General features: G+C 43.5%; 2 protein-coding genes across 3 annotated transcripts in view; one reads left to right on the top strand and one right to left on the bottom strand.

Annotated features, from left to right (window-relative positions):
• The window catches only part of LSM14B (LSM14B, SCD6 homolog B (S. cerevisiae)), a 13,649-nt gene extending 1,426 nt beyond the window's left edge, over nucleotides 1-12,223 (top strand). The window contains exons 3-12 of the mRNA XM_010569770.1: nucleotides 30-92; nucleotides 4,369-4,532; nucleotides 4,889-5,024; nucleotides 5,501-5,617; nucleotides 7,416-7,586; nucleotides 7,711-7,791; nucleotides 8,833-8,994; nucleotides 9,174-9,327; nucleotides 10,335-10,514; nucleotides 10,889-12,223. Coding sequence (XP_010568072.1) covers nucleotides 30-92; nucleotides 4,369-4,532; nucleotides 4,889-5,024; nucleotides 5,501-5,617; nucleotides 7,416-7,586; nucleotides 7,711-7,791; nucleotides 8,833-8,994; nucleotides 9,174-9,327; nucleotides 10,335-10,506 — 1,220 coding nt within the window. The 3' untranslated portion in view covers nucleotides 10,507-10,514; nucleotides 10,889-12,223. The remainder of the gene's footprint in view (nucleotides 1-29; nucleotides 93-4,368; nucleotides 4,533-4,888; nucleotides 5,025-5,500; nucleotides 5,618-7,415; nucleotides 7,587-7,710; nucleotides 7,792-8,832; nucleotides 8,995-9,173; nucleotides 9,328-10,334; nucleotides 10,515-10,888) is intronic.
• Nucleotides 12,224-15,051: 2,828 nt separating this feature from the next.
• PSMA7 (proteasome (prosome, macropain) subunit, alpha type, 7) lies at nucleotides 15,052-21,537 on the bottom strand. Of its 2 annotated transcripts, none has more exons than XM_010569562.1 (7): nucleotides 21,368-21,537; nucleotides 19,698-19,824; nucleotides 18,136-18,260; nucleotides 16,713-16,835; nucleotides 16,194-16,313; nucleotides 15,560-15,622; nucleotides 15,052-15,294 (listed from the first exon to the last, which is right to left on the bottom strand). In XM_010569562.1, the coding sequence occupies exons 1-7, from the start codon at nucleotides 21,461-21,463 to the stop codon at nucleotides 15,202-15,204; spliced, it is 747 nt and encodes a 248-aa protein (XP_010567864.1). In that variant the 5' UTR covers nucleotides 21,464-21,537; the 3' UTR covers nucleotides 15,052-15,201. The 2 variants fall into 2 exon arrangements, with proteins under 2 accessions (XP_010567864.1, XP_010567865.1); XM_010569563.1 differs by having other exon boundaries at nucleotides 15,231-15,294; nucleotides 16,190-16,313.
• Between the last annotated feature and the right edge of the window lie 6 nt (nucleotides 21,538-21,543).

The following is a 21,543-nucleotide window of genomic DNA, read 5'->3' as shown; positions in this document are numbered from 1 at the left end:
CGCTGGCGGCCGGGGCGGGTTGCGGGGAGCCGGGGGGGAGGGGGGGGGGGGGGGTTGGAGCCCCGTGCCTTCTTCGGCGCTGCTGCCTTTCCGTGAGTCAGCATTTGGGAGGCCGCTCCGCGACGCGGGGACGGGCCGTGGCGGGGGGCTTGCCGTGCCTCCCCAGAGGGCGCTTCCAGCCGGCGGGGCGGGCAGGGCCCGGGGTGCTGCGGGGCCCGTGGTTTTTCACGGGAAGTTAGCAGTGCCCTGAAGAGGAAGAGGAGCTGCCGGCGGTGCTGGCTCCTCTTACTGTTGTCAGAGCCGGGAGGGCGACGTTGGTGGTTTGGTTCCTCTCTCCTGTCTGTACGGGGATGCTCGGCGGTATCTCGGTGCTTGGCTTGAGCAGGGCCCCAGGCCAGCGCTGGGGAAAACGGAGTTGCTGTTGATGTGTCTTTGTTCCTTTCGTGATCGATAACTGGACTCTGCTCAGGTGAGGAGGGTGAGAGCTGGTGTAGAGAGCCCTGTGGGGGATCTGCGTGTGGGTCTGGCTCTTCCTACCTTGCAGGCTGCTCATCAAGGCTCTGGGTCTTGATTCCCTGTAGAAATAGTGATCTTTATCTTCTACTTAAGTGGTGTCATTTGGATTCAGTTGTCACTTGTGCTGGGAACTCCCGTATTTACTCTCAAAAAACCTGCCCTGTCTTGTTTAGTCTCTCAAACGAGATCTTATTTCTGTACTGCTTTTAATGTTCAGCTTGGGTACCTGAGCTAACGTGCATCAGCTTTTTCTTTGCCTCAGTTTTGTCCTTCCCTGTTCTGGGAAGCTCACACCTTCTTGGTTGCCTTCAGCAACCCATCGGGATTGCCCACAAACCAAACATCTTTTGTTTTGAAAGACTAACTGCTGGCACGAGACACTGACTTGCCTGATACTCAACTGTTCTCAAGGCAGCCTGTGCCACAGTATTCATTATAATGATGTTTATGTGATGCTGGACATGAGTATTTGACACCTACTAGTCTGTATTCTGAAGTTAAAAATGCAAGTTTTCCCAAATTCACTTTTGTTCTAGGGATGTAGCTGTTTATTTAAATGTACAAATGGAGGTATTTATTTTAGTGTTTTACTTGGAGTAACTGAGAGGTTGCAGGAAGGTCTTCACCTTTACCCGGCAGCAGTAGAAATGGTTTCTCGCATAATTCTGGCTTCCACATAGTACTTGCTGCTTCAGAGCTTAAGTGGTGTGTTTCAAAGGCATATGTGATTAAAGTGCTTTATGGTGTGAGAAAGTACATGTTCTGCGTAAGATTTCTGGCAGTTCTTGTATTTATTGGTCTCTTAGTGTTCAGTTTTGATGAACTGGAATGCCTAAGAAGTAGTTGTTACAATAGATGAAGAATACATTTTTCCCCACTTAAAGTGCTGCTCTATAAACTTTACAGTACAAACCCTGCTTTTCATTTTAGCTCAGAGGGTTTTTCTAAATTTAGAGACTTTATATCAAAATTAGTGTCAGAATTATGAACATAGCAACAATGTTAAAGTCGGTGACAGCAATATCAACCCTGTGCTTGGGGGGGGACAGCGGTTTGAAACGCTTGATCTCTGAAGAGTCAGAAGAACCATGAATTACTGACATGCAGTTGAAGTTGTCCAGATAGCTAGTAAATTATTATTAAGTCCTAGATGCCAGTGTTGAAGGCTCAGGTGACTTCTTCAGTATGTAATGTAAGTGCTATTCTCTTGATTTCTATCATCTGAGTGATACAAAGAAAAATGTAGGTTGAAAGAGACCTCAGGAAGGAATCTGGTTCTGCTTCTTACTTGAAGCAGGGCTAACTTAAATTGATTTGTATTTGGTTCCTGTTAAATCTCAACACATGCAGAATATCTTAACATTGGATAAGGAGATTCCATGTGCTTAATTAAGCACTGCAGGAAAGTTGTCTTGTTGGTTGCTAAACTTTACAAAGGATGTTTAAGCCCATTACTGCCCTGTCGGCAGTGAACACCAGAAACTTACTCCCCCTTCTGTAGAAGTCTGAAGAAACTAGAGTTTTTGAGCAAGAAATAATCTGTGTAAGCTCTCCTTTCCAGACATCCAGTCATTCTTGTTATGCTTCCTGACCCTTCAGAGGTCTAGCTCAACAGACCCCTACACATGAGTACAAGCTATATTGTAAAACACTAGCTGCAGCATGGTGTGGGATTGATTTCCTGTTCATCTGTAAACGATAGTCACTGTAACTCTTCACAGGAGACAGCCCTTCAGACCTCCGCAAAAACTTAAAGCTGTGCTTTGTGATGTGCCAGAAGCCGTTAAACTTCAAATGCAGGGACAGGCGCGCTCAACTCCTTGAGCCCTCTCAAATGCACTCATTGCTATTTTGTCTACAACAAGGACATAGTTTTCCACCTTTTCAGTTAGAAACCTTGGGACCAGCCAACTGAGAGGCTGCCTGGACAGCTTTGGGCTTTGCAGGTCATGTGTTTCTCCATGTGGAAGCTGACAGGCTGATCCTAGCGCTCAGAGAAGATGTGGTGCTTTCTGTGCTAGCTGTGAGATTCTGCAGTAGTCCCTGGATAGCTTTAGTATGTCTTGCCATGAGCTGTGTGCTGTAATAATCTAATCTTGAGCAGGGATATCAGTGGTACGGTTCATGTCTAAAAGGCCACAAGCATTGCTTTCAGTTTATAATCTGCTTCTAGTTGACTAGGTTACAGCTGTAATATGATCAAACAGCAGCTGGAGAGCTAAAATAACTCGGAGAGGTTATATACCCTAGGAACCAATGGAAGATGGTTTTTCAAAGGAAGTGACTGATGGCTTGTCCTTGCATTAGTTAAGATTCCCTTCCAGCAGGTGTAAGCTGAGGTGCTAAACAGCGTTAGTGTGGTAGGGACAAAATTTGGCATTGGCTTGCTGCTCCCTGTGAGCTCCCATACATGTGGAACAGAGGTGAAGACTGCTTGCAGGACTAACTGCTGCTTGGTGGGAGGAACCACCTGGATAAAACTTTTCACCTCTGCAAACAGGACTCTTGATGAGTAGCCCTGTCTACAACCATCAATGCTCGTAATAGGATAGTGTACCAGGGATGCTCAGCACTGGGGTTGAGTGGATCCACTTTTTGCTGCCCTCTTTCTGGGGAAGCTGTGGTGCCTCCCCGTCCCCTATCATCCATGTGACAGGGCTGTCTGTGCTTATATCTTTCTAGCTGTGCAGTGGGAGTGGCAGCTGGCTGGCACATCACCACAGATTGTGACATGGCAGGTGCTTGTGAAAGGTCTGTTAAGGATGTAATTTGTAAAGGTACTGCAGGAATCATGGTGTGTCCTGGCAGAGATGTTGAGTACTTCTGTGCTAACCTGTTAGAAGCAATTGATGCAGCTCCAGTACAGAATTCTTCTATTGCCAGAAAGCATGCATCAAACCAGTATGTGCAGGTGCCTATCTGAACTGGCAAAGCTTCAAGAAGATGGAAAACAACTAGACTAGTAAACTCAGTGAGCTTCTGTAACTTGTGGCTGAAAAAATCTCTGTGCATGTAGACCATGCTCATTCTCTAGCCCATTTTAAGCTTTCAGTGTCTGATGTAACTATGCTACATATTTTCCTGCACTGACAACCCAGTAAGTCTGAGTCTGATCTGTTCAATGGCTCAAATTAATTTTTGCTTCTACCTGGTAGCTGCCATGCAGTCAGTTGCAGCTTTTTTTCCACTCTAATGTGTAATGTCACTGGTTAGTACCTGCTCAGGTGTTCTGATAGTTGGGACTCAGTAAAGCCTCGGTAGGCACTGAGGTTTTAGATGTTTCAGTAAAAGCTTGCTTTGTAGTCAGTGGAATATTAATCATAAAGCCAGTGGCATGGAGTAGAGAGAGAATTTTAATAGGAAGTTCTTGTCATTGATAAAACTTCACCTCTATCTGTGTAATAAATGTATGAAACCAAAGGTGCAAATCTGAGCTCTAAAGCCTTCCAAGATTATTACCCTGCTGCTTCAGGGGTCTCTCCTGTGGTCTGTTGCAGTGGCAGTTGTCTCAAGCTGAATGCCTACGTGGGACAGGTGCTGGGGAGAGAAGGGGAATATGATAATATAGCACTGTGGGGAAGTCCTTGGTTTTGGAATAGATTCTTCACTCCAGCTGGTCTATGGTCTTTACCTTCACAGCTTGATGTAAACAAAACTGTTTATGCAGGCTGCTCAAAAAGTTGGCATTTGAGGGAAGAGATGTGTTTGATAGGAGATTCAGGGTTCTGGAGGTAACCTTTTTTTTTGTTACTTTTGGCAAGTATTACAACAGTACTTTTTAATTGCATAAATAACTTAACGCAATGCTGCAATGGTAACACTGGACTGACAGTAATCTTTCTAATGCTAAAGTGCGATCCTTTGGTACTGAAGACCGGCCCACAGACAGACCTGCTCCTCCGAGAGAAGAAATCTATGAATACATTATTTTTCGAGGAAGTGACATCAAAGACATCACTGTCTGTGAACCTCCAAAAGCTCAACATACTCTGCCACAAGATCCTGCCATTGTTCAAGTAAGTTAGTCTGAAGTGTTGATAGAAAGCTCTGATAGAACATTGGTGATGAAAGACTTGATTTTGGTATAAACTTACAAACATGAAGGCCAGTAAGTGTCTCCAGGAATCTTCAGATTGAAGCATCCTGAATTTTGTTGTAATGTTAAAAATAGCAGCAGCAGCATTAAAGACTTCAGTCAGCAAAGGCCAGAGCTAGTCTACCTAGCTGACAATGCAGGAAAATCATAGAGGTAAACTAACCCTTCTCAGTATTTACTTAAGCTTTAGCAATGCTGTATGTGAAGTAGAGAATCACTGCCAAAGCAAGTCATGTCTGGACACTGTAAATGGAAATGTACTTTGTCTTGTTACAGTCTTCACTGGGCTCTGCCTCTACATCATCCTTTCAGCCACATGTGCCTTACAGCCCGTTTAGAGGTATGCCACCTTACAGCCAGCTTGCTGCCAGCTCTTTACTTAGCCAGCAGTATGCAGCTTCGTTAGGTTTAGGTAAGTAAAAACTTCACTTGCTAGAATAAAGGTACGGTCCTTTGTATGCAGCTACTGTGAAACCAAATAACAATAACTAATACTGAATTCCTTGCCAAGTGTCAGGCTGCAACAAGCAGTGAATAAGTAGTTAACAACTTTGTGCAATGATCTTACTGGAAGGAGGCCTGCGTTTCACTTACACACACGCGCAGACACACACACACGCACACGAAAGAAACAAACTAAAGAGCTGAAATTTCTTTCTGAAAGTAATGTGAATACCTAACAGTTGAGGCCAGTTCATTTCTAACCAAACATACCTTACATACACATCACATGTAAGAAGAACTTGTATTCCCAGAGAGGAGTGTAAATAAGCTGCTCTAATGCTGTTCTAGAGATTCTTGTATCTCTTTCCAAGTCCTTCAGATGTTTCACTACCTTGTATCTTATCCATATATCTTTGCTTTCTCTTCTTCCCTCTATCTCTTTAGAGAAATTGGTAAGCCCTCCAGCATCAGCAGCTGCTTCCAGCCCTAGTTCTTCTCCGTCTCCACAACCTGTTTCAGAGCCTGACATGTCTTCAGAGCCCCATCAGCTCTCTTCCAAGGGTAACAGCAGTTTGAGGACTCCAAATATTTGGAAGAACTGCATGGCACTTGCAAACACTCTTGTTCTTGTTAACCCCTCCTAGAATGATAGTACTTATATGGGTAATGCTAGTAGAACTAGTTTGTTCTCAGCTATTTTTGCCTTTCATTACATGAAGCATTCCTCCTGTCCTAGAAGTATCAATTAGAGAGACAGGAGAATGAAAAAGTACAGGACAGCGGATCCTCTTGTGTAAGTATCAGGAGAGGGCTGAGGTTTAGGATGTGCTGCATCCTATCCAGGAACATGTGTCACCTTAGAGACTGGGCAAGGAATAAATTAGTCTTTCCTGGAAAGACAAGCACACTGCTTAAATTGTGGGTGGCCTTGCTGTTAGAGACATAGGTTAATAGAATACTCAGGAGTATTGCTGTAATTGAGGAAATGTCAGGATAGATTTCATGCATGGAGGGGCATAGTACCTTGTCAAGACTCCTAAGTAGTAAAGCATGACTAACAGTAAGCAATTTGAGTTGTGGTAAGCTGAGATAATGTAGTTCTGGGTGCTTGCTTCTATGTGCAAAAACTTTTAAAGGAGGTAGAGATACTAGACTGACCATCCTCAGAGCAGAGAGACCAGGTGCAGCCTGCATTTAAACATGGTAATTAGTTTCATCTGTTTTTAACTTAAGCATGTATGCTTGTTTTGGCATGAAACTGTTTTTACTTACTCTCTGGTTTTGGCCATCTATCTGTACGTACTTTCTCAATATTCTGGCTAAGCTTTGAAACTTTCTCATGTTAAACTTGCACAGCAGCTTTGTCCTACTGAATAATCCTTAGGATATGTCTGTTTGTCTTGGAAGTTTTCCAGGTGTACATTAACTGGGAACCTGCATGGTGTTACCTACTGGGTATATCTCATGTGGACTTGGGTGACCCAGAAGTGTTAGTGGCTTGGTTTTTGTGTACTCTTCAGCTTTTCACTTTTCTTGCTCTTTAAGTATACTCAGTTAAAGTTTGCTTCCAAGCAGTTCTTATGCATAACTACATAAACCTGTAGTACTCCAAAACTTCTAATTAAACCTAGAATGCAGTGTTTCTTCTGAGTACTGAAGACTGTCACTTTTTAATATAATTGGTGTAAGGTATACCAAACCATGAAAAGTATTTACATGTTTTGTAGTGTGAATAAATAAGCCTGGATGGAAGAGCAACAGAAGTCTTGGTAACACTTTGGCCTTGACCAAGAAGGAATTTAAAAGGGTAACTTTGAGATCCTGGTCTGGTTTCAGGTTTTCTTTGTCTGAAAGCTAACAATAAGCAATGAGGTTGAAGGACTTCTAAAAGCAGCTTACAAAATGGGATGTAGTAAAGGTGGTTAAGCTTTTGCTGCAAAACTTCTTTGACAAAGTGGGGAAGCTTTCTTCAGCAGTTTCAAAATGGTGGATTTTTGCTTCAGATTTAAAGTTTTATGTAAAGTAAAATCCTGCATAACCAAGGATACACCTAGAAATTAGATTTTGGTATAAACTGTCTAAGAGACTGACCTGGCTTGCTTATCTAATGTGTGTCTAACTTGGTTTAAGAAACAAATGGGTAGATTTCCTGATTTTAAGGCTCTGGATTTGAGAGCCACCACTTGTATGGCATTAGTGCCTTACCTAGTATATATGCCATTTAAAGAGAGCATGTAATGATAAACACTCAAGGCTTTGAGTAATTCTTGACAAAACAGTTTCTCCATAGAAGTGGGTAGGGTTTGAATAGCATTGGCACATTTTCTGAGAGGCACTTAGTCATTGGGATTTTTTCCAGGTGCTGGCTTTCCTTCTGTTCACCCAGTCCGCAAAAGCCCCATGGTAGAGCAGGCTGTTCAGACTGGCCCAGTTGACAACATGAATTCACAAAAGCCACCCCCGGTGAAAGTAACTCCAGGGGTTCAACGCAATGGGCGGCAGGTTCCACAGGGCAACAGTAAGACAAATGGTATGTATGTACCACTTCACCTTTAAATTCCTGTTCTGAAGCATCCTTCAAAGGTGCATAGCAAGACTAAACTGTTTTGGCTTTGTTCTTGTGCTCCTTTATTAAGTTTATCCTTCTTGTTCAGTAGATACTGTTCAGGCTGCACCTGTGCAAACCCAAGGACAGGTGAATGATGAAAACAGAAGACCTCAAAGGAGAAGATCAGGTAGGTTAACCTGCCACTAAACAGTCGCATTAGCCTAGAAAGTCAAATACTGTTACCTTCAGGGAAGGATTATTGGACAGAAGACTGAGAGCAAAATAAAGTTTGATAAAGCTTTGGGCATCCAGAGATGCTTCCCTGACAAAATAGGTTCTGGAGTCACAGAAGTTCAGAATGCTCCAGGGGCAGAATTCTACTGTCTTTTCTAGAAAACTTGAAGGTACATTATAAAAATTGATGCTATGAGTTGGCAGCAGCAACTAGATTTCTCTGAAACCTGAAGTATTTTTACTGGGAAGGGCAGCCTGTTTAAGAATTTTCAGAGCTCCTATAACTGAGGGGTATTATGGAGCCCTTGCTCCCAAAGAGCAGACTTCTTATCTCAAGACTGCAGTTCAAGTACAGGTCAAAAGAAAGTGAAATTAAATTCAAACAGGTATTTCTGCCAAAGCAAAATGTGAAAAGTCAGGAAACAAAACTTCAGCCTCTCAGGTCTTCAAATTAATGTGCCTGAGGGCAGCACTGTAGAAGGGGTTCTAGCTTTTCCAAAAAGGGCTTGATAGCATCTCAGTTGGAAATCGGAAACTATGCAAAGTCCAAGCTCCCTTTGTGGGTAGATGAGTCTTGGGTGGATTTTCTGAAACCAGTGACTGGCTTCTCTTTGCCATCATGACAGGTTTGTAGACTAATTACAGTACCATGCTTGCAGATGAACAGCAGACAGGAAAGATAGTTTTCCCTGCTTCCCTCAGCTTTTCTTGGTGTAGTACTTGTTCTGATTTCTTCTCCTCACACTGGAAAGAAAGTTGGGTATACTCTTGTCTTAATGGTAAGACTGACATCTAGGAATGCTTTTCAGAAAATTAAACTGTTGCTATAATATGTCTTCCACAGCCAAGTTCAGAAGTTACTTTCAAAGAGGTGGGGCCTAACCACAGGACTGGAAGCCAGAAACTCCTGAGTTCTAACCCTGGTTTCCTCTGGTTTTGAGCAAGTTGTTTAACCTCCTTGTGTTACCAAGTTTTTAAACTCTCCTGCTTTCAGGAAACAGGAGAACCAGAAACCGTTCTAGAGGACAAAACAGACCAACTACTGTGAAGGAAAATACAATAAAGTTTGAAGGTGACTTTGACTTTGAAAGTGCAAATGCACAATTCAACAGAGAGGAACTTGATAAAGAATTCAAGAAGAAACTAAATTTTAAAGGTTTGTGACTTCATTAAATATGAATTGCTGAGCTAGTAGTAAACACTGCATAGACAAACTCGTTCTGAGAAACTGCATGATTACATGTGGCAGCATCTCAAATCTTTTTTGAGGGAGCAAGAGAACAGATGGCTCTTCAGTATGCGTCAAGGAAGTGTAATACGTTTTATTATCTTCAGATGACAAAGCCGAGACGGGGGAAGAAAAGGGGGACCCTGGAGTGGCAACTCAAAACAATGACGGTAATGCAGAGGAGGACCTTCTGGGACCCAACTGCTATTATGATAAATCCAAGTCTTTCTTTGACAACATTTCTTCAGAACTGAAATCTAGGTGAGCACTTTCTAAAAGCTTGCTTTTTTTAATGCAACTTTAGGCATAGAATTCTAGACATAATTGTCACATGGTTTAATTCTTTAAAAATCTTAGAATGCAAGAAAGTCAGCACAACAGTCTTTTAGAAGGGAGTATTGGCATGCATTTGATGGCTCACAAGTGATACTAACCAAGCTTCACGCAGTGGGATCAAACAAAAAGCAAGGACTTCAACTGATACACTTGCCTAAACTATGACACAGGAATTTCCCGTTCTATTTCCTAGTACCAACTTTGAACCCATTGATTTTAAACAAATTTCTTATCTTGTTTGTGGGAGGAGGTGTCAGGGTCATGCTGTGCTGAAGATGGTGCAACTTGCAGACAGGAGCAAGCTAAGCCTGGAGTTTGGGCAGAGAGGTCAGGTCTGTCTGTGGAAATGCATTAAGCTAAATGTTGTGAATATTAAAAGAAAGCTTCATCTTTTGCTGCTGACACTGATGTTATCAACTGCTTGGTGAGGTCAGACATCCCCTTAATGCCAGTATGTGGTAATGTTTCTGCTTCTCTTTAGCAAAGCTTTCTTCCAAGTGCTCGCTGTAAAGTGTTCAGGGCTAGGCAGGCTCTGCTGAGGAAGAAACACACTGGTTGTGGAGCTACCTCAGTAGCAGTCTGCTGAACCTCAGTTGTGATGGGGCTTCCTGTGTTTCTGGAGATGCTTTACTGGAGTGAAGAGTTTGTAGTTTTCAAGAAAAAAAGATAGGGTTTGAGATGCTAGTAAGACCATGTTCAACCCTTTTCTAGGCCCATCTTTAGTTTTCCAGTATGAAAGTAGCTTACAAAAGCCAACAGCTGTCACTTTCAAATCCATGCTTAGCAGAGGAATTGTGTTAGTGAGCATGTATATGCTGCAGTTGGTTCTTGTTGCAATTTAGTTCAACAAAATAGGGTGCTTGAAGCTTCCTAGCTAAATGAGTTGGTGGCTATTTAATGTTTATATTAAATCTGAATGCAGTCTTGTTCAGTTCTAGGCGTACCACGTGGGCTGAAGAAAGGAAGCTCAATACAGAGACATTTGGAGTGTCTGGACGGTTCCTTCGTGGCCGCAGCTTTCGTGGTGGATTTCGAGGTGGAAGGGGTAGCGGAGCAGCAAGGCGAAACCAAACCACTCACAGAGCTGGTACTGGCAGAGTGTAACTTCAGAGGCAAGTTTTTTAGTGAGAACAAATACTGTCTCTGAGCCAGGTTTGTCTCTTCTTCCTTGCCTGAACTGTCTGTGCAACCTCTCTTGCTCTCCAGTCTCATGGATATATCAAGAATTGTTCCTTATTGTACCTGATGTATCCTTCTTAGTGGTAGAAGGAAATGTGAGCGGTTTTAACATGTTCTTTAACGTGTTGATTGTTCTGTTTATTTCTTGGGCTAGCCTTCTGTCTGAGAAAGCAGGAGCTGCTTGTTTGAGTTGAGGCTCTAGCTAAGCATTTCAGTTGATACATGGGTGTAAACTTTGCTGCTTTTCTTTTTCTTGGGAGAAGATCCCCATGACATCAAATCTAACTCTACCTTTTTTCCTGAATAGGTTCTAACATCTCTCCTGAGAGGATGAAACTGTATATAGAAAGAAAACAACCAACTGCTGCACTAATGTGGGAAAATGGTTCATATTGTTTACTGTCTCAGCTCAAGTGACAGAACTTCATGTACTACTGCTTATATTCTGGACTTATTTTGGACCAGCAACTGTCAGCTGGAATATTCTTTGTAAGAGGGAATGTGTTCAGGGGTACCTTCTTCAGGGTGTCTTTTTTGTTTGTGTTTTTTTTAAGTGCAGACTAACTTACATTGTTCTTCTTTCTGGGTCTCTCAAAGGCTGCTATAGTCTAAGCTTAAAGTCAGACTCCTTTTCTGAACCCTGAAGAAGATAAATCATGCTATTTTAACATGGAACCAAAGCTCACTTGAAATAAACCAGCTATAATTTGTTTGTTCTGAGTAACCAAATGGATTCTTTGGTGCTGCTGGTCTCACTGTTCTTGGCAGCAGGTGTGAAGTAGCACTTGGTATCTGGAAGAATGGATTCCTGGTGCTGAGGAGTTATGTATATTGTCACTTGGGAATACTGGATTGTTGATCATGTAGTAGTGTAAATGACTGTACAACTGTTTGTCAGCTGGTACTAATGTGGAGGTACTGCAGGTTTACACAGAACTGTGACTCTCCCTTGAGCTGAAGGGTGCTGGGTGTTCCTCAGAGGCTCGGAGCTCCTTACTGGGTGTGGGCAGTGTGGGGGCACAGTGAGCTGTGTCCTCAGCAGGACAGGGGCGGCAAGTGTCTCTGCTCGTGTGCTCGGAATAGAGTTTTTGGCAGTAGTTGGCTGTCTGGGAAGGAGACCTGAAGCTCCAACTTCTTGCCTCAGTTTGTACCTTGCTCATAGGTAGTACCAAATGCAAACAGTTCTCTGTACACTAGTAGACTGTGGTGGAACACTATGGAATGTTTTCATTAAACTAGGGATGGGAGTCCATATAATGAAGCTTAACAGATGGGCATGTTTAATTTGTTTCCTCTATACCCCCCATACTGTAAATAGTTTAGTTGTTTTTCTTTTTAAGAATCTGTATGTGGGGAAAGGGGCTGGGAGGGAGGGGTTACATTTGTTTGCATGAATAAGTGGGTTAAATTGCTGTAGGCATGTGTCCCTTTTTTGGTTGGTAGGGAATTTTGTTGAAAAAGCACCTTGATGACTGAACCCCTTACATAGCTAGAATTTTTTAGTTATGCATTGACCTAGGTTACTGTAAAAGCTTGGATTTATTTTTGTAGGACTTCATTGCTAAGAATTAGAACATAGCAGTGGGGCTGCTCTTTGGAGTAATGTAAATTGTAATTATAATAAACATGTAAATGTTTAATGTTTCCCTCCTACTTTGTTCTGTATGTAGCTCAGTAACATCAGTCTGTACAACTTGTCAGGTGCCTGTCCTAGCAGGGCTCAGATCTAAGTCAGAGAAAACTGTGTTGCCGGTCTGCAAAGTTTTACACAGTATTTGAAAAGGGCTTAAAACCCTAATGCAGGCACTGACCTCCCTCATCACAGTTCCCCTGTGTTCTGGGTCTGGCTCTCTTGTTGAGGAATCAGCCTATGAGTGTTACTGTTGCCTAAACCGCCCTGAGCTGTGGGGCTTGACTAGAGTTTGTTTTGGGTGGCAGTGCTGCTGGTTCAGTAGCCACAAATGCCTTCAGTATCTGGGCTCACACCAGCAAAACAGGGTGTGTGCTGAAACAGCTTACTGGGAAGCTGCTGCAAGCCTCTAATTTCTTTGCTGGCAAAACAGTCAGTGTGACATCAAGTGTAAAGATGGAATTGCACTGCCAGAGTCAACTGACTTGTCAGAGGTGGCTGTGGCAAAACAAGAAATAATCATTAATGTCTGTGTAATGCCTTTTTATTAGTTTTTAAGGCAGTGATTCCCCTTGTTTCTACAGTAAAGCCTCTGATCTAATACTTAAGACACAGTCATTGCTACTGACACTGCTGAAGTTCCTGTAGCAGGGACATGTCCCAGCCTCTGCAGAGTTGAGCCCTCTACCTGGCTCATTCTGCTGTGTGAGGGCACTGATGGCTGTGGCTCAGCCCCTGGACTTGTTAATGGTGAGCCCTTCTCCACTGGGAATGCTCATTCCTGTTGGGTCTGGGGCAGGCAGTGGTCCCTGGGGCTCTGCTGCAGCCCTGTCAGCTGCCAGGTGGAAGATTCACAACATGAGGGAGTGATTGTGGTGACTTGTGCAGGGAACCAAACACAGCTCTTGTGACTTCAACATTCCAGCCCAAGGACTGATAAATGAAACAACACTGTATTCCAGCAACTCGCTTTCTCGGGCTGATGTAGTCTGGTGCTTTCCTGAGCAGAAGCAGCACTGCAGCTTTCCTGTCCTTGATTCCTGTGTGATACTCTGCCCACACTCTTGCTGTGTTGCATTGAGCTGTAAACAGCTTAGTTGTGGTGCAAGAGGCCAGGGAGTGTGTGAGAGTTACTGCAGGTTTGTGTCTGCTGCCTGGAGCAGTCCAGGCCATCTCTGAGCAGCCTTCCTCAGGACCCTCAGGGGGGTGAGGTGTCCTGGGGCAGGGGTTTCCTCTAGCTGAGCTGCCTCTTGCAGGGCACTGGGACTCCTTCAGTCCTTGCTGTGCCTGCTGCCAGCAGAGTCTTGCTTTATACCTGTAAAACCATGTGTTGGTTGTCAGCAGCAGCCTGAAGAGCTGCCTTCAAGGGCTGTTTCAGTTCCACCCCCTTGCTGGAGATAAATAGGGAAACTTGTATAATAAAAGGGCCCCTGTTGCTACTGCAAGCAGGTACTGAGCCTTGTGGGCAAGAGCTCAGGTGTGGGAGAGGCCTGAGGCTTCTCTGCAATGCAAAAAGCCAACCCTAAGCACAACTAGTGAAGTGACCGGCTTCTCTCTTCCCTGAAAGCTGGGACTAGAGAGATACCCTTGGGAGTCCAGACCAGGTGGATAAAGCCTTTTCTTGTGCCCCACTCCAGGACAGCAGGGCTGCATTCCCCAGTGCCTGCAGGAAGAGCTGGGCCTTGGCCACAGCAGGAGTCCAGCCCGTTTCTGCCTCCTCTGTGTCACAGAGGGCCCTGGAGCATGGGCTGGGCTCACCAGACGACTGTCCTGATCGGCCTTCTCACAGCAGGGAGATGGCAACGGCAGCGGGATCAGCTGGAAAGAGCTTCTCCATGGCCAGAACTGGACAGTGGAGATGCCATAATGCAAATACCTCTCTGAAAAAGAATTCCTTATTCCCACTCACATCTCCTTTGGGCTAGTTTTAAAGCATTTGAGTAAACAGTTGTCACCTGACACCTTCAAATGCATGTATTTCTAAGTTTATTACATTATACATGTTAATGTCTGCAGCGAGTAGATGGCACAGAGCAGATCCTGCCTCTCAAGAGCAACGTGACTGTGGAGCACAGCAGCATGTCTCTGCATCCCTTGCAGGATGTCAGCAATCTCCCTCTGCTGAAGGGAAGAGAGAACTGGCTCATGCAACTGCTGGGACTGGGAACACTGAACAGGCTGGACCAGAAATCGAGTTAAACCCAACTCCTGTGGGTAAGATGTACAGAGGAAGCAGTGTGAGGGTAAACACAAAAGGAGGAAAGCTTTGTGGTTTAACTACATTGTATGTAACATTCACTGTAGTTAGTTCTAGCATTAGGAAGCTATTGGTCTGTAACTCCACCAGTGGGCAATCACAACAGCAATGCTTTATTCTGAACCAGATGAATCATGCACTGTCTATGTAAGCACTAAGTCATGCACCTCTACTGTGATGACATGCCTGCAACAGCCAGTTCTCATGCTGACCTCCCAAAACACGACCACCCACCATCTCTGTACAGTCCTTTGGGGGTAAACCTAACAGCCCCTGTCACAGCTGGCATGAGGCTAATGCCCAGACCCCAGCCATTTAGCTTTGAAGATGCTAGTGAGGGAAGAAAAAGTGTAATTCCACAGTAGTTATGTTCTGTCAAGACAGCTACTTATTAAAAAAAAAAAAAAAGGGGGGGGGGAGAAGCTAACAATGGAGACAGTGTAGAAAAGAATCATTAAACAAAGTGGAGGGTCTGAGGAAAAAGATGCGAAGTCTTTGTCCTTTAATGGGTCACTACTGCTGTTTTGTAGCCAACCAAACAATCCTAGGTAATTAAAATCCAAGGAACAGACAGATTTGTTTAAAATAACAGCTTTAAAAAAAAAATCAGTAGGTTTATTGTAGGTCTCAAGAGGAGCACAGTATGAATAAGTGGAATGCCTACATGTTGTCTATACAGAGTAACCCATCACTTGAATTAAAAAGAAGCAGCTAAGCAGTTGAATTTCATTCATCATGATGTTTTCTTCTGTTTTTTCTTTTCATTTTCTTCCTTTTCTTTTTCAATTTCAGCAACATACTTCTCAATTTCTTCAGGGTTTAGGATCTAAAACAGAAACACAGGTAACCCTCAAGATACTAATACAACTTAGAGGCTTTTATTTAACTTTCTTTCCATGTCAGAACTAAATTGCTTAACTGGTATTTATCCAGACATGGGTACATTGTGCAGACACAATAACATTCCTTGGCCACTAATAATAAACAGAAATATTTGCCAGGGCAGAATGTGAGATTAAGGGCTGGAAGTTAATGCAGATCAACAAGGACAGTATCAGAGAAAGGGAGAAAAACCAAAACAAAGACCTTACCTTTAGCGGCTGTTCTCGCCTCATAACCGCCAGCTCAATGTTCTTCCCACCAGACTGCACAACCTTAACAAGAGTTAGATGTAGGTATTAGAAGCATGTCCATTAATTAATTCTAACAAACCCCTTTCAAAGTGTTCCTAGGAGGAGAACAGATACAGATGGGGAGTGTTTTGCTTGTTAGCTCCAAGCTCTCAACTCCAGTAGCAGTGTAACTCTCAAAAACTACAGGTCTTCATTCTGGCATCAATGCACCCAGTGGCTCGTGAAGAACACTGCATTTCCACCATCTGACTTTTGAAATTTTCTGCATCTTAAACTTCAATACAAAAGTAAAATATTCTGCATATGGTTTAGCACATCTTTGGTGCATTTATTTTAATGCCCAGAACTGAAGTCTGTTTTCCTCCCCAGAGGAGTGCTAGTAAATTCTTCTGTGTAAACTACAGAAATTGTTACCTGAAATATTCTGAACCTTTAATTTAATCCCACACCCATGGCCTACAATGAACAGTTTTCACAGATCCTTTTACAGTACTTTCCTGTGACATGCACAAAGATTTTCACGTGCTCACCTTTAAGAAGTTAATCCAGGCACACAGTGAGAAGTCACCCAAGGGATCTGAAGCAGACTCACCTCAAGAAGAGCCTTGATGACCAGTTTAATAGTTAGATCATCTGTTTCAATGGCTTCATCAGTATAGTTTTTCTCTAGGAATTCACGCACAGACTTGGCTCCTCTGCCAATGGCATTAGCCTGGAAACATTGAGGTGAAAAAAGATAATGAACAGAAGTTTAGAAAAGCAAGAAACAGGAGTTCTGCAATTGCATAATCTGAAACCATTTTGTGATCACCATGTATTTTTCAGGAGACTGAACATGTTACTTCCCACATGCCACACAAAAAGACGGTTGTCAGGCACAACTGGTGTGGGTTTGGTCTTGTGGGTTTTTTTTGGAAAACAGGACAAGATTTCCCAAGTAAAGCTGAACTGCAGACTGCCATTCTCAGTAAATCTGATCATTAAGGAGTTTTGCAGCTGTGAGCCAGCACCACCTGCCAGTGAGATTTCCTTCTACACCAGTCTCTCTTTAAAGGAGACATTAACTCACAAATTCTTCATTACTTCTCCACAAGAGGCAAAATCAACTCACCTTCCAAGCATGGTATGTACCAGAGGGATCGGTCTGGTACAGCCGGGGGGTTCCATCAAAGTCAAATCCCACGATAAGAGCAGAGATACCAAAAGGTCTGCGACCATTGCTTTGTGTGTATCTCTGATCAGAAAGAAGAGACACTTAGTTCAGAAGCAGTTCTAAAAGCATTTTTAGAGTGGAAAGCAGACACTGTAGAAGCTACAACCAGAAAAGGCATATTTTTAGCAGGCTCTCCTACCAACCTACCTGTTAAAGTTAGGATTCCATATCTTACAGAAGACCTCAAACAAGACAAGGAAGAGGTGGTTATTGTTTAACCCCTGTTCCTAACACCCACTGAAGTTTGCTGCGTGATTATAGCTATTGGGAAGAATCTCCCTCAGCTGCTGGGTGGTGCCGAGAGGCAGACAGAGCTAAGTCTGCAAGCCCAGGTGTAACACCGTGCTTTGACAAGCACTCTTAAGCCAAAAAAAGAGGATGATGGCACCTGAACACAAAGTCATGTTTTCACCAATGATTTGCAACAATTCCATCAGAAAGCACAGCACCCTCCGCGGCAAGCAGGCTACAGCAAACCCGGTGTTATACACAGCCCTCCTGCTGACACCGAGTTAGCAAAGTCGTTACCATGTCACACACCAGAAGTGCCTACGAACACCAGCAGCGTTATCACAGCGGGATTACTGTGCGAGATTTATGGTTTGTAACAGTTTTATAGAAATCGTGAATGTGCCAGAATGAAAGACACAAATGTGAGATTACTGTAAAGGAACAAAGTGAAACTTCGGAAAGTGGTATTCTGCTCTGGCAGGCTAGTGATTATTACAAGAACTACACTATTATCATCATCACTATACTAACACATGTCTGTGCCCAAGTCAATTAGACTTTTTCTAATCCCCACTAGTTGCTGAAAATCAGTTTAATACACTAGCAAATAAATAATTTTATCACAGTTGAGCGTTTTGACCCTGTAATTCATTTTAAATTCATGAATATCAAATGTAAAACATACTAAGCACTGCACTGATTTGCTCCCTCCTTACCCCTCCCTGCAGTGGCTCAGCAGGAGGAAAAACAAACAGGAGCCACAAAGACATTTTGACAATAACACAGCACCATTGTTATGAGAGCGAGTTAGAGCTGTAGATTAGCAGTGTTCCTGATGATACCGCAAATGTAGTTATGCAGTCCTTACAAGTACTAATTAATTTCTTAATCTTGGGAAAAAAAGCCAAACAGTAATTAATCAACCTCTTCTATTACTACATCCCTATTTCCAATAAACAGCCACAATGTGTTTTGTTATGCTGATTTTCACCAGCTGAGTAGAACAAGGCCAGCACAGACATTTTAAATACTTAGTCTGAAGCGCTGTTCATCAGGACATTTTTAAGCATCTCTGTGCGGTCCAACATACCTGTTTCAGGCTAGCAATGTAACGCGTGATGTACTCCACGGTAACAGGATCCTCCACTGTAAGTCTGTGGCTTTGACACTCCACACGAGCTCTATTTATAACTATTCTGGCATCAGCCGTCAGCCCTGAAATGACAGTGTATTCTCAGATCCATGCTTCGTACCATATGCACGAATAAAACAACTGGTCTTGCCCCAAAAGGCTCACAAGGTCAGTGTCAACAGCAATGAAGAAAGCAAATGAGAGATCACGCTTTCTCAGGTTTGCTGAGCAAGAATATGCTGAGCATTTTTAAGGCAACAGAAAGAAGCTAATGTACCAAAATAAGTAGAGGATTTAGTTTACAGCTTTCATGTCTGTGAGTTAGGCAACACATGCAATTCTGAACCAAGTCATCAGAATACTACTGACAGACTGACAGCATTCCATCTAACAGCAAATGAGCAAAGCAATCTCAATTCTTACACACATTGATTTTATTTCTTATGCAGCCACCCTAACTATAAGCCAGGTTTATCCACCCAGCAAATCTCGTCTAGTTGACAAAGCTACAGCAGCATGATGTTAGTTGACAAAAATGAGTATGACCCTACGAAAAAAAATTTAACAGGAAATTTATTTCTTAATTTACTTTTTAGCTAATGATGTTATTTCCAATTTACAGCCTTGTTTCTGTAGAGAATTTTTCCTCAAGCCTGTGAATCCACCTGCACATATCACAACCCTTAGCTACGGAAGCAAGGCAGCAGAAGTAGCTGATCCTATCATTCCTGCACTCTAAATCTAAACCCCAGTATTCCTGCTGGTTAAATCAGATCTCCCCTTAAAGCATTACTAACACTGACACAAAGATTTTAAACTACTTGAAAAGAGGAGAAACCTTCTGAAATACATTTTCTCTCCATTTATGTTGGGTTTTTTAACTTTCATACCTCCTGTTTAAGCTTTGAACAATGGAAATTAAGGCATCTGGAACAGGAAGAATGTGGAACTAAAATATCTATGCCTCAAATCCAGAGCAGTTCATTCAGGAGGAGTCTTCTGAACTAGAACAGAGGAGATTTTTCTTTGCTTTATGCAAGACTGCAAAATGTAGCTTTTTGGGCTTGATGCATATGGGAAAAGGTCCCTGTAACTGACAAATGTCTCTTACAGCTCCTGTGATATGTATTAATAATATGTATTTTATATACAATATGTAAATTCTAAAATATTTTAAATATATAAAATATAGTGAATATGCATATAAATTTAAATATATATATTTAAAGAGGATATATTTGTGCCAATGACACATCAGTTCTCAGTCTTCATCCTCACATTAAACCTAGAGGACCTTAGTAACTTTAACACATACTTCCTATCATTAGATCATTAGCTTGCTCTATATATTTATCCATACAGTAGGCTACTCTTATTTAAAAAAGAATAAGCAACCATGGAAATATACTCCTTCCCCACAGTCCTCAGCCAGTTATGCTAAGTATTTTATGTTCTCAGAATCCATAAACATACCCAAAGGTGCTCCAATAACTGCCAAAAACCCTGAAGGGATAATATACCTGCAAAAGCCATGCAGACATTGTCATCGAGAGCACAGATCTTCCGTACAGTTCTCTCATCCTGAAGTTTTGCCACAGACTTCTTTTCCACACCAAGAACAACAATATCCTTCCCTCTTACTCCAACCTTCAACACATTAAAAGAAGAAGGAAAAGAAAAGTTAAGCTAGGCCCCAAAAAACCTAGTAGTTGTAGACTTTACTGAAACGAGTAGGAAAAAGCAAACACACAGAAAAACCCCACACTGTAAACATTATTTCAGCTTGAAGTCAGTATTTCATTTCCTATTGCCACAACCTGGAGAAGGGACTGATGTAACAAAAATTGCATTAGGTTCCAGGGTGCAGTTTCATCATCAGCTTATAACACTTTAAATCTGTGTGGTTCCCAAGAGATATATTCCCACTCCTCTTACCAACTGTGTTTTCCCCAACTCTCCTCAATACCACCATTAGTGTTTCTGTAGCCACAGATCAGGATCAACAACAAAACTACCACTACAGCTGGTCCCCTGGTATTGCTCTAGTCAGAACCCAAAGCACTGAAGGTTAGGCCAACTAAAACCTACAAGCAGCCTGTCAGAAGCTTGCTGCCTCAGTATCCTAATTCATACTTTGAATATACCTTTTTGAACATCAGGGAGGGAAAAAAAAAGAGTTGACCTTTCAGACTCATTCCCACTGCTTCTCATAGGGTGATGGGAATCGTTTTTTCTTACGGGGTGGCCCTACTGTTAGTGTGTTACAGAGGTTTAAAAAAACCAAAACAATTAAACTCAACCAACTACTCAAGGAGAGACAAGACAGAGGTAGATTATATTGCCTTTTTACAGTGTTTTTCATTTCTGAAAAAAAGAAGAGCCTATTTGGCATGAAGTCTTGTTACATTTATTCCCATCCCAAAGGCAGTAAATTTTCTCACGGGTATTTTGTTATTTGGAAATCAGGGGTTTTTTTCTCCCCCAAATGAAAAAAACCTTCATTGAGCAAAAGCTTGGGACAACTGGAAGCTAGGAGCCAGAAAGTTACTTCTACACGCCTTTACCGACACTTTCCCCAATCCACTGGGAATCTGCGTTGTGCCCAAGCATAAAATACCACCGTTTTCACCAGACGCAGAATAATGAAATAGAGGATGACTATTCCGCTGCAGGTCGGCAGCAGCTCGGTTCCCTGAGGAGGCGGCTCTGCTAACCCGGCCTTCCAGGCTCTGCAGGCTGACGAGCAGCCGCTGCCATGGCTGTCAAGGCTGAGGGACACCCACCTGTGCTGGGCCTCGCGTTCGACGGCTCAAGGCATAAAAACTCCCCCCCCCCCAAAAAACCCCAAAAAAACCACAGTAACGGCCTGAAACGGAGCCAGCGCTTTACAGACAGCAAGGCATCGTCCCCGCTGAGGAAAAGGCAGATTTCCCTAGGCAGCTCCGAACCCAGCCCTTAGCCCCAAGGCGGCTGCTGCGGCCTGCGGCCATCTCTCCCCTGGAAGGAGGCCGCGCTTGCAGCGGCCCGCACCGCGACGGACCACCCTTCCCCGCAAGCCCGTCCCCACTCGTGCCGTGGGGCCGGCAGGCCGGGGAGCGCGGCGACGGGGTCAGGCCCGGCTCCGGGCCTCCTTCCCTCAGCGAGGCGGCCCGGCGCACACACCCCCCCCCGCCTCCCCGCGCTCACTCACCGCGGTGGAGCCCTTCTTCACCGCCTCCTGGGCGTACTCCACCTGGAAGAGGTGCCCGTCCGGGGAGAAGACGGTGATGGCCCGGTCGTAGCTCATGGCTGCCGCCCGTTCGTCCCCGCGGGGCCGGAACCAGCCGCCTCCCTCAAAACAGCACACTCATCCCCCCGCCCCGCGCC

The sequence above is a fragment of the Haliaeetus leucocephalus genome, unplaced genomic scaffold (assembly GCF_000737465.1).
Source record: "Haliaeetus leucocephalus isolate CR32 unplaced genomic scaffold, Haliaeetus_leucocephalus-4.0 Scaffold273, whole genome shotgun sequence".
Taxonomy (NCBI): Eukaryota; Metazoa; Chordata; class Aves; order Accipitriformes; family Accipitridae; genus Haliaeetus; species Haliaeetus leucocephalus.
Note: the sequence above shows the minus strand (reverse complement) of the source record. Positions and strands in the feature narration are given on the sequence as shown.

Coding starts and splice junctions, on each gene's coding strand:
- PSMA7 (XM_010569562.1), bottom strand. CDS start 21,463: ATGAGCTACGACCGGGCCATCACCGTCTTCTCCCCGGACGGGCACCTC. Junction 15,623..16,193: donor TCATCAAGGCTCTTCTTGAG/GTGAGTCTGCTT, acceptor ACTCTTGTTAAG/GTTGTGCAGTCTGGTGGGAA. Junction 15,295..15,559: donor GGCGAGAACAGCCGCTAAAG/GTAAGGTCTTTG, acceptor TTTCTGTTTTAG/ATCCTAAACCCTGAAGAAAT.